This window comes from Stegodyphus dumicola, chromosome 6, assembly GCF_044657685.1.
Source record: "Stegodyphus dumicola isolate Sdum_Otavi_A_Nest chromosome 6, ASM4465768v1".
Taxonomy (NCBI): domain Eukaryota; kingdom Metazoa; phylum Arthropoda; class Arachnida; order Araneae; family Eresidae; genus Stegodyphus; species Stegodyphus dumicola.
In genome coordinates this window covers 225107268-225120195 of record NC_140773.1, presented here as the reverse complement: position 1 = coordinate 225120195, position 12928 = coordinate 225107268, and the positions used below count along the sequence as shown (strand labels likewise).

Below are 12928 nucleotides of genomic sequence, written 5' to 3'. Positions count from 1 at the left end.
AATGGTATTTTATCTTTGTTGATTTTTTTTTAATTTACTGTAGAAAATTCTTCTCAAATTTGTATATTTAATTCTTCTCAAATAGTTGCTGTTTTAATTTTGTTAGTTTTTTATTAACTGAATTTTTGTCAAATGACTATATACATTAATTACTTAATTCCTTGTTTTTGCTGTAAATGTGATTGGGTTTTAAAATCTTAACACCTGTTTGCAGTAGTGAAGATGACTCCAATAGCCAAAATGAGTTGGAGATGTTTATGCCAGAGCCGACTGACTGTCAGCCACCTATAACAAGAAAAATAAAGCCTGTTACAGCACCTACTCCACCAGATTTAGATATGTGGCTTTCTAAGTTTCAGGTAAGATTTTCTGTTTTTATTAGAAATTTACTTTTGTGTTGCAAATGAAAAAATATTTTCTTCTCCACTTAGGTATATAAGTATAATTTAAACATTTACAAAATTTCTTTTTAAATTAGAATCAATAAATTGTGAGAAAACATAGCTAAGGATATTTAAAGCCAATTCACACTCACATGATCACTTGTTAAGCGTTAAGGCGGGAAATGGTTACCAATCAGAAAAAAGCTCAGGGAGTATTTTCTGGATGGCTGGAGACAGCACCAGTTCACTCAACTTCAACTTCTTTGTGATGTCAGTTTCAGATGTCTCATTTCAATATCCACAGTTATGAATATACTGTAAACAATTCTTGAGAAAAATATGAAATCAGATAGAATAATTTTAAAAAATTCAGATAGTAAAAAATTTTTAAGTTAATACATTAATTATGTAAACTATTTAAATGAAAATTCTCAGATTTGTTAAAAATATTAAATTATAATTGTCAAGCATAAGAGAGATACAATTGAAAATTTTTACACAATAATCTACAGCAAAACATTGTTGCAAGAAAAGGATATATTTCAAATTTATTTTGAATTTAAAAGTCTGTACCAATTAAGCTTGTTATAACGGACTCCTGTTGCCTTATGAATAAAGAAGTGTTGTTGCCCTGAGCTAAAGATTGTACATTCAAGTCCCCCTAGGAGCACTGTTGTAACTGAGTTGGCACTTTTAGTATGTTAATTACAGAAATGTTTGTCACTAGGTTTAGAACACTACAGATGCATATTCACTTTGCTAAACATGAATATTAAAAACCAGTTTTTTAATGAGGACACCATAGCATTGAGGTTACACACTGAAAAGAAAATTGAAATACTACCAGATGTTGCAAGTTCGGGCCTTGCATTTTTCCTTTTCTAATGACCATGTGAATTCACTAAATTTTTATCTATCACAATTTTTTTTAAAAAGGGGTCCACAAGGATTTTGCATTTATTTTTCAATGATAACAAATATTATCTTCCCTTTCTGGGCAGTATTATATGAATTATCCTTCTTAAAAAAGTTAGTCTTTGGTGCTGTTCATAAGACAATCTGTGTAAAAGCCATTTTGGCTGATGCTAGATTTGCAAAAGCATTAATGGTATAACATTTCCTTTCTTTTAACCCCTTCGAGCTGGGTAGCGAAAACGCGCGCTTATCGTGGAGACCGGCAGTGTCTTCCACGAGCGTCTCTCCAGGGCCGGGTACTTTTTTGCTACTAAGTCTAAATCCATGAAATTTTCGAAGTGTTGTTTAATAATGCTCTATAGAGTATTTAAACGGCTTATGCTTTATAGATATTTATATATATATATACTTTAATTACCTTATTTCTTGTTTAAATGCATATTTTACACATTTTATTTTAATTACTCACCATTTTATGACTTTTAACATTATACATCTGAAAACTAAATATATTACTTAAAATTCTCTTTTCGTATGAAAAATTTGAAAACAGGGATCTACACACAGTCCTACGTTACATTCCTTGAACTCGTAATAACTCATTTGCCGTTTTGGAGGATTTTTCCGGGAATGTGAACAAACGAAGCATCATCATCTCATTTTCTTATCAGTCTCTTATGAACAAAGTTTTGGAAAATGTCTTTCAGTTAATCTTTCAGAATCAATATCAGAATTTCAGAATCAATATCTGAAATATTTTGCATCATTTCTGCTATTTCATGCTCTGTTAAACATTTTCGACGCTTCGACATTGAAACGGTAAAAACAGAAAGAATTCACGTCTAACAAGATCTAATTATTTTCTAAAAACTGAACTGTAAACCGAAATACTCAACGCTTTAGCGCATATAAAACTTCTACTTACAATAAACAACTACCACGTGCAAATAAAGTGCGATTTAAAGAGATGTCATAAATCATGCCATTTGGAAACATTTAGTTCCCCGTTTGTTTATGTAATCAAAAACACGTATATGTGAGTCATGCTTCTCTCATTTCGAGTACAAGGTCTAATGTACATGTATCTGAAACCATATGGACATACAGTGCCATCTTGTCGCAGAAATTATAGTTTGAAAAACGTTCCAGGCTACTGGCACAAATACGTGACAGTCTGTAGTAAACGCAAAAATGCTCTTGCACGCCTGCGTGTCGGCCGGTAGGTAAGTGTGTTCGTTGTTGGCACGTATACGTGACAGTCTGCGTGAAGGGGTTAAACCTAATTTAAAAAATTTAGGAAACCTTATTTATATAGAAGGGAAGCTTGTCAATATGTAACATTAAGACAAAATTCAACCTTAGATTGAAGGTGATTTTATGAACTACTTTTAGGCATTTTCGTGGCTTCATGTTTTCCTCAAAATGCACAATTATTTTTGCACAAATTTTCACCGAAACAAAAATTTAATCTTAATGATAATTTTTCATTAGTTTGAACAATACTTTCATTAGTATTAACAAATTTAATAATTTTTAATTCAATTTTCAAAATAGCAAAGAAAAGTAAAAAATTAGTTTCTTCTTGTTTTCTCTGCTATGTAAGAACTTGTTGACTCTGCTGACTGTATATCATTTCCAAAATTTTATTTTGCCCGAATGTCATTTAAATTACATTAAATGTTATATGTTAGAAAGGAATATGCCATAACTGAATTTTTCATGAACTGTGTAATCTAAGGAAATAATTCAGCATAAATAGAGCAAATATTTTCTCATCTTTTGAAAATATCCATTTAAAAATACACAAGTTCATGCATGCAATAGAAAAAATGTTCTGCTTTTAAACACTGTTCCATGGTAATAAAAATCAGTTTTATAATTCAATTTCCTGTTTTTAATTCAGTTTTGTTTCCCCTTCTTTCTAAATAATAATGATATATGAACTGAAATTCTGTTTCAAATTCGATTTAAATTCACAGATGTTAAAGCATATCTCATAGGAAATATTTGTGTGCATTTGTGTATATATGTACATATAAAATCAAAAAAGAATAATTAAATAGGTTTTAACAGTCCAGGAGAACTTATTAACATTATTGCATACTTGTAAATAAATTATATTTTATAAAAAATGAAAATACTTACATTAGTAATATAACATTGTCACATGAATGTAATAAACTGTAGATGAAACAATGCAAATACATTTGAAATAAGTTTTAAAAAAAGTTTCTTCAATTTCTTCCACTTAAATGAAAGATTTTTATTTTTTGGTGGGAGGACTACTTTTTTTCTGCTGTGAAAAAATACCACAGTTTCATTTGTTAGTTTTGCATAAAAATCTCCAGAGGTGGTTTATTATTCCATTATTTTTCTCTGGTATTCGGAGATTTTCAAGGAAAACTATGAATAAATCTAGTTACACATTTTATTTGTACAAGAGATTTTCATCCACTGTTTCCTCTTATAAAATTATCATATTGTGGTGTATGCCTCATTTTCTTTTAAACTTATTGTTTATGTTCAAATAAAAGGAAAGGAAGGATAAAATTAAATACTACTATTCAGTGTTTAAAAAAAATATGACCTTCACTTAGTTTAATACTGGAATAGTTTGTTCTTATTATTAACACCTATGGTACTAGTATTTATTAGCTCAAAATTTTCAGTTAGTTTAAATTAGCACCAGATGTGCTATTAGTCTTGAAATTCTTTTTTGCTCAAATCACTTTTCAAATTATTAACACTAATTGTTATCATATTTTATGTATAAAAAATTAAATAATGAAGAATCTCTATGTATGACTCGCTGTTTTTCACTGTGGTAAAGTGGTGGGACCTAGAGTCATAAAATTTTTAATAAATATTGTCCTCCAAACGAACATGTGCATTTCGAAGCCCAAATTTTGAATTTCAAATTTGTTTTTGATTAATTTCATATTTTATGCAAATTTAAAAAATTTTTGTTCAACATACTCAGTGATTTTGAAAGCAAGAAATAGTAACACTATTAGGAAAAAAAAAAATCTTTAACTCCAGTGTGCCACACTGTTGCCATTTGGCAAAAAGTAAGATATTTATCTTTCAATTTTAATCCACTAATATGTCTGTTTTAAAACAATATGTTGTCTGTCACTGCCTCAAATAAAATGCTTATTATCTTCACACATTAATGTGTTACCATTCAGTAAAGCGTAAGATAATCAGTTTTCAAATTTATTTATTTTTTCTTATTGAGTAGGGTATCAAGTGATTGGAAAGCAATAAATGCAGTTATTAAAAATGTTTTTCTACTTTTTAATCTGATTATTTTAAATAAAAACCATTTAAGTTAGGCGTCTCTTTAAAAATATTAAATCTTTAATCAAATGATACTGGCTAGATGCATGAGAATAATTATACACATTTTTATGATAACTCTTTTAGGCAGCTGCCACTTAAGTGGCTAATTTTTAAAGAAATAATATAGCAAATATAAAAAAGTATATGACAGTCTTTGCTTTTAAATATTTTTTTAGTTTGCTCTTTTAAATTTCATGTGGTTTAAGGGCAAAGAAAGCACTTCTTAATAATAAAGCTGAAAAGATAAAATTGTGTTAGCAGGAGTGATTGGTAACTTTCGGTGCTCAAGTAAGAATATAAAAATCCCCATGGTGTGGCATTAAATTTCTGAATTCTTTCAGATTTTATTTCTTTAAAAAAATATTTTAGTGGAAAAGAAAATTTGCCTTTTAGCCATTAATATGCTCTCCTCTCCTTTTTTTTTTAAATATATTTTAAAATTTTGTTGTAAAAAAAGTCTGAGGTAACTATAAAAATTTCCCGAGTCTACAACTAACAAAATATAAATATGCTGTTTGCAGTTCTGAGCTAAACAGTCATGGAATAGGTTTATAAATTAAACAGTAATTCTTGGTAATTCAAGGTTTAGTCGTGTATTTAAAATAACTATTCCAAATATCAATGCTAGGAGAAGGAAGATAATTGCAATTGTATTACTCTCTGGTAAATTAATATACAGTGCTTTGATTGCAGGATTTTTAGTTTTGCTGTTTAAAACTCTGCATTATTCAGTGGAGGTGCAGTGCCTTTTCATTACTCTGCTTTTGGAGATAAGATAGAAAATCGATATGTTCTAACGTATGAAAATTCTCTTCATTCATTTACACAAGAGAGAAAAAGAGAAATAACACTGCAAATGCACAGTGGAAAAAATCTGTACATTTTTATTTAATGTTTATAATGTTTTACTGTATAGGATTTTTCAATTAAACATTATCATGTTAATTTATGTTGCATGAATTTACTTAGTAAAACGCCCACCAGTGGCCGAGCGGTAAAGACGCTGAACACTGGTAGTTCGGTCTGAGGTTCGAATCCCGCGAACGGGCTGGCTGCATGGGCGTTTTCGTGGTTTTCCCCATGTGTAACGTGTATACGAGCCAGTTTCCTTTAAAAAGTCCCGCAAAGGCATCCGTCCCTTTAGGCAGATAGCCCTTGTGTGCTTTGCCATAATTGAATAATCTTAATCCTTACTTAGTAAAACCAGAAATACTTATATTGCTGGCCACATGCATTTCAAATTCTTTATTTAACTGTTAGATAAATGGTAGTCAACCCAGATCCTTTAATGTGGATTTTGTAATCACACCTTAGCCCTTTTGAGGCAGTGCACCTTTGTTTAAGAAGTTATCTCAGGATGGATGGGAGTCTAAAGGAATCGTCGCACAGGACAGAGGTTTCTCTTCTCTAAGCCTAACTTAAGGAGGTCATAATTTTGCCTTAACCTATTATACATATTAAAATTAGAATTAATAAAGTTTTCTTATTTACATGAATATATATAAAAAATTTGATTACTTTGAGAAATAATTTTCAGAAGCACTATTCAAATTAATCCTAAGTTTTAATTAACAAAATACATTAATAAACTTTAAAATTAATTTTAAAAATGCAAGAAAGACTGTTTACAAGAATAAGTAACAAAGTCTTTCAGAGGAAATGGAAAGCAGGCACTCATTGAGCTCGGTCTTTGACAAAATGTCTGTATCAGAATTGCTAGAATAGAAAATGAATCATCACTTTCATCCATGTTACTAAGTGGCTTATTTACCATGCTAGTATATCCTTTCTCTGATAAATAACGTTTTCTTGCCATAATAATTTGAAGTTGAGGATTTCCGAAATAAAAAGGTGAGTACACTAAATATATTCCTAAGCAGCGCTAAATTAGCTGAACCACACATCGTAATCTTGAAAGACCGAACATAGTGGCAAAAAATAAATGAGATAATTTTTTAAAAAGAGGAATCAAGTGGATATCAGAAATGCGCATGTTTACATCACATAGCGAGTTCAAGACCATGATCTGTTTGTTTACTGTACGTTTTCTTGCCATAATAATTTGAAGTTGAGGATTTCCGAAATAAAAAGGTGAGTACACTAAATATATTCCAAAGCACCGCTAAATTAGCTGAACCACACATCGTAATCTTGAAAGACCGAACATAGTGGCAAAAAATATATGAGATAATTTTTTAAAAAGAGGAATCAAGTGGATATCAGAAATGCGCATGTTTACATCACATAGCAAGTTCAAGACCATGATCTGTTTGTTTACTGTACGTTTTCACTCCTCCCCCACAACAACTGACATCAAAGTCTGGCAGAATGTGATCAGACTGAAGGTCAGGATCCTCAAACTGGGTTCATTTCAAGAGTGATGGGCACAGAATGCCATCTAGTGTTCTTTAAAAAGTTGTTCAGCTTAAAATGCACATATGCGTTACTGGTCCCCTAAGCTTATTCTCCAGTGATGCTGAATGGAACACTCATCCAGAAAAGGCTAAGAATTGTTCTTGTGCCTTATGGGAACTAAGTATCATAGCATCTTCTTGGTGAAATGCATAAAAAAGTGTCAGTAAATAATGAAATTCTGAACTGTATGTGCTTATTTTAATTATTTTTATTGTTCCGAATATTTATTGCTAAAATATTTTTAATTATCAAATAAGCAGGGATAGCATGTTTTGTTCCTTCTAACAGTGTTAATAGTTTAATTATTTACTGTAATTAGAAGGAAATTTTTAGCTTTATTGATGGTGTATTTTTATTCGTTATTCAAGGAATGGAGCAGTGGTGACCGTCTTACAGCATTAGACAGACTAATAGAAATTTGTGAACCGGCTCAAGTACGGCATATGATGAATGTTATAGAACCTCAGTTTCAACGGGACTTTATATCTCTTTTGCCTAAAGAGGTTTGTAAACAGTTTATGAAGTGTCAGTTTAAAATCAGTTTTTTTTTTATTCAGGATTTACAAAGCTTGATATTTTAGCAATTTTATAGCTGTATTAAATGGTAGAAAAATTTCATTTTCTGACCTGATCTCATTCATAACTATTAATATTTTGTATATCTGAAAATATATTTCTTTAGTACTTGTTACCGTGACTTTTAAAAGAAAAATAATTGTGGAGTTTTGTTACCATATATTTTTAAAAGCAAATATGTTACCATATATTTTTAATCATTTTCATTAAAATCAGTTTTTTTTTTATTCAGGATTTACAAAGCTTGATATTTTAGCAAGGTTAGGTTTTGTTACCATATATTTTTAAAAGCAAATATGTTACCATATATTTTTAATCATTTTCATTAAAATCAGTTTTTTTTTATTCAGGATTTACAAAGCTTGATATTTTAGCAATTTTATAGCTGTATTAAATGGTAGAAAAATTTCATTTTCTGACCTGATCTCATTCATAACTATTAATATTTTGTATATCTGAAAATATATTTCTTTAGTACTTGTTACCGTGACTTTTAAAAGAAAAATAATTGTGGAGTTTTGTTACCATATATTTTTAAAAGCAAATATGTTACCATATATTTTTAAAAATATTCAGACACCCTTCTTGAGAAATCAGTGTGGTTATTATTGCAATCTGAAGTATCATCAAATAAGATAAAAGCACTGGTAGTCATTTTAGTAGGTCATATGCCTTGCATTAGACTAGAAGTTCTCAACCTTTTTACCAATGCTAGGTCATCCCCCTTCCCTTTCCAAAATTCAAAAAATACATGTACATTTATTTAGATTTAAATAATTAACAGCATATTAGGAAGTAGTTCAACTTGGGCTGACTGCATCCCCTCTCTCCTGAAAGTATAAAATTCTTCCCTGGTTGAGAACTCCTGCATTAGAAAATGAATAAATCAGAAGAGCTAAGTTGTTGCAATTATGGCATTATTGTGTAGTGCCTTCATTGCAGCAGATTACTTTGTGAAAAAAGTATTTCTAGTACCTGAGCTGTTCTTCTGTTTATGAGGAGGCGTTAAATATAGGTTTCTACTGGCACTTGCAAGCCTGATATAAGCATGGTCAAGCCTAATATAAGCATTTGAAGATATGCAAAGTTTGCTGTTTCAGTAGAAACTCTTTCTTTGGAGTGATGTCTGATCTAGCAGTCTGATAGGTGTGTCTGTGTGTGACACATGACAGGAGAATACTTTATATTTGAGTTAGTTAATGTCAGTTTCGAAGTGTAGTGGGGACATAATGATTGAGCTGTTTTTAGACCTGGAATCCTTAGTTCTTAGAGAAAGAAAACAGAACATTGTATCATGATACTCTACACAGTTCTGCATTTTCACTACTGTGGCAGCAGTTCGGAGGACGAACATTTGTGTATCGACAGAATGTTTTCTTTGCACTGTAAAGTTTGTGCTTCCTTGATCCGAAAACTGAAAAGTACTGAAAAATTGGACTGACCTTCACAGAGCCCTAATCACAGCTCCTTTGACTACGTATAGGAAGGAATGGAATTTGTGTATGCTCAACCACAATGCCATTTTTCATTGGCCAGATTTGTTGCCACTTTCGGTGGATGAATGGAAGGCACTTTCTGCAGACATATATCTAAAGGTAATGGGTTACAAGCAGAGGCAGTCTGTAACTGATGAAAACAGTAAACCAAAGTACTGCTAATGTATGCCACCATATAATGTCTGTAAAAGTAAATATTTTACAAATTTGAAATAAAATTTGTATGTGCAATCTTACCATTATATTCACCATGTTACATCAATAACTCGGACTTTTGAAGTTCATATTACCTAAACCTGTTAATTTCAAAATAAAAGTAAATATTTTACAAATTTGAAATAAAATTTGTATGTGCAATCTTACCATTATATTCACCATGTTACATCGATAACTCGGACTTTTGAAGTTCATATTACCTAAACCTGTTAATTTCAAAATAAAAAGTGTGAACTGTACATAAGAATATTTTAATTTGTTTACTTGTTTTTATTTGGCCCTCTTATAATTTAAAAAATGTGTACACAATGTAGAACTGAATTTTCTGATCATTATTTGAAATATTGAAGGGGGGAAATATGTTTATTGTATGTAATATAAAATTTATCCCTTTTATTGTGTATATGTTACCAAAATTAGAAAAATACTTTTCAATGAATAATTAATAAAACCACAAATTAATTTTTGTGTTGAAAATAAGTTTTAGATTTAAATGTTAGACATGAAAATCTAAATCTGAAGTTTTGCATTTCATTTAAATTGATAAATTAATTTCTCTTGCAGCTGGCTTTGTATGTTTTGTCCTTTTTGGAACCTAAAGATTTATTAAAAGCTGCTCAAACATGTCGATATTGGAGAGTCTTAGCCGAAGATAATCTTTTGTGGCGAGAGAAGTGTCGTGAAGAAGGAATAAACGATGTACGTGAAGTCCTCAGTAGACGACGTTCTCGATGCAATATTAGTGCCAATAATACTGTCAATTCAAGTCAAATAATTCCTAGCCCGTGGAAGGCAGCATATATGCGTCAGCACAATATTGAAATGAATTGGCGGTGTAATCCTATAAAACTGCCTAAAGTGAGTTTTTTTTTTTTTTTTTTAATTTTTATTTCACACTTTAGATTTGACTTAAGTGTTAACTTGACATAAGTAGCATAAAAAAATAAAGTAATTTAGAAGTCAAAAAACAAAAATCGGCCTTATATTTGCAAATTTTTTGGGAATAGTTTTGATGGTTATACTACCGAACATCAAAACTAGTCTTGGAAAATTTGCAAATATAAAGCTGATTTTTGTTGTTTGACTTCTAAATTAATCATTGTTCGGCATGTTATTTTAACCTAAAAGTATTTAAAGAAAACCTGTAAAATACAGAAGGATAACTGAAAGGGCAAAATACAGCTAAAAGAGATAATTTGAAAAAGAAGGTAGTGTGGAAAAGTGTACTATGCAAGATATTATTTTCCAGTCGCCTGGTACTTTTTAACATTTGTTAAAAATTTATCTGTTTTAATATTAAATACACAAGGGTTATTTGTGTAAAGGTATCTATCTGAAGGAGGAAAAGTTCATATTTGGATTATAAATGGGGGAATGTTCATGTAGCTAACCTGTTTTCTGAGATTCAGATTTTTCCTAGCTGTCTTATCCATTCAGCTACTGATAAGCCACAAGAGGCAGTCAAATTACCATTCTCTCATTACTGAAAATGTTATAGCATGGCAAGAAGACCAGTACTGCATAGACTAGAATAAAGATAACTGAGACTGTCAAACCATACACAAAAGTTGAAATCTATCTTTTTAGTGATTTTTTTCACTGTCTGTTTTCCAGTCATGCTACATCCAAAAACAAGTAAGCTAAATTGATGTCCATGTATTTAGTTGCAAAGTTGTTGTTAACTTTCTGTGCATCTACTGTTCTCTGTATCTCTTCGTACCTAAGAAGTGTGTTATTAATGTCCTTAGCTCAAATTACAAAAATATAATAAAAAAACTCATTAAAGAATACAAGTAACTCGTTTTCACATTCCTTTAGAGTATGAGTACCATGCATTAAGAAATCCTCATTTATATTATATATGAGGTTTCATTTGTATAAATATGAACAATCTTCATGTTAAGTATATGTATTAAATAGCATTTATTTTATTGGTTTCTTTTAATGTATTTGTAACATTAATAGATCAGTAGTTAAGTTCTAATGGTAGCTTCCCATAATATTCTGGTAAAAGTGTCTGATGTTTTTCATATACACGATATAATAACTGATAAGAAAAATTAACACTGCTGTGCAGTATAGATTGTTAACAACATATTCAATCATAGTAGTATTAACAAAATTTTAATTTTGAGTCTCAGAAAATTTATGCATATTGAAATTGTTTAGTATCTGTATATTTCTTTGCTATAATATGAAACGATAAGCAATGTTTGCTGTACAAATATTTAGAGTAATCTAATTTTATGCTTAACAGTTTAAAATGTTTTTTCCTATAACAATTATGTTTGAATTAATATAAGTTGTGATTATGTTTGAATTATTAATATAAGCTTTAATTCATCATATTAATTAAATTTTATTACCATTACAGGAAGAATCATTCGTTTGAATTTTAGTGTACTTTTTATTCGTAGGTTCTCAAAGGTCATGATGATCATGTGATTACATGTCTTCAGTTTTCTGGAAACAGAATAGTCAGTGGCTCTGATGATAATACTCTTAAAGTGTGGTCTGCAACTACAGGAAAGGTAGTACTTGTTTTTATAAATCAGTATATGCTTAACAAAAATTGATTTGTATGTTATCAAATTCCTCCTTAACTATAAAAATGTGAGTAAAAAAAGAGTCAGATGGTCAAATGTTTGAAGGGTAGAAAATGATAACAATGTAATTGCAATTGTAATTACAAAAAATTGTATAATCTGATTATAATTACAATGTAACTGTGATTGTGGTTCTAATAACCATATAATTGGAATGCAACAGGTAATTATAGTTGTATAATTCAGAAAGTAACTGCCCCTGATAATTTCAGTTGCATAGTGTAGAGAAATCATGATCATAATTGAGAACTACAATAAATGACACTGTATCTGGAATGTTTCATCATTTTGGATGACAAGCTTTTAATAATAATACGAGGGCTATCCAGAAAGTAGATTACGTTTTGGAATAAAAAAATAAACAAAGTATAGGAAACAAATTTTATTATATACAGATGAAAGCCACACTCAAATACTACTTTTCTACATAGTCACCATACAAATTAAGGCATTTATCGTAGCGATGTACGAGCTTGGAAATTCCTTCGTCGAAAAATTCGGCCGCCTGCGCCTTCAACCACTTCGTTACCTCTTCTTGCAGCTGTGCGTCGTCATCAAAACGCTGCATAGCCAGCCACTTCTTCATTGCTGGGAATAGGTGGAAGTCGCTCGGTGCCAGGTCGGGACTGTACGGCGGATGAGGAAACAACTCCCACTTAAAAGATTCAAGAACCTTACGAGTGACATTTGCCGTGTGGGGCCGGGCGTTGTCGTGAATCAACAAGATCTTAGAGCTCAACATTCCTCTGCGCTTGTTTTGAATTGCTCTTCTGAGTTTTTGGAGAGTTTGGCAATACCTTTGAGAGTTTATTATAGTGCCTCTTTCCAGGAAGTCCACCAAAATTACACCTTTTCTGTCCCAAAAAACAGTCGCCATCATCTTCCTTGCCGACATTGTTTGCATGCATTTCTTGGGTTTTTGGGGAGAACTTGTATGCCCCCACTGCATTGATTGCAATTTCGTTTCACAGTTCACATG

At 30.7% G+C, this 12928-nt stretch overlaps 1 protein-coding gene across 2 annotated transcripts in view; it reads left to right on the top strand.

Annotated features, from left to right (window-relative positions):
* Window positions 1-12928, top strand: part of LOC118187541 (F-box/WD repeat-containing protein 7-like) — a 45074-nt gene that overhangs the window by 10378 nt on the left and 21768 nt on the right. For both annotated transcript variants that reach the window (XM_035357783.2, XM_035357784.2), the window contains exons 4-7: window positions 215-359; window positions 7424-7558; window positions 9908-10201; window positions 11761-11874. In XM_035357783.2, the coding sequence (XP_035213674.1) occupies window positions 215-359; window positions 7424-7558; window positions 9908-10201; window positions 11761-11874 (688 nt within the window). The remainder of the gene's footprint in view (window positions 1-214; window positions 360-7423; window positions 7559-9907; window positions 10202-11760; window positions 11875-12928) is intronic.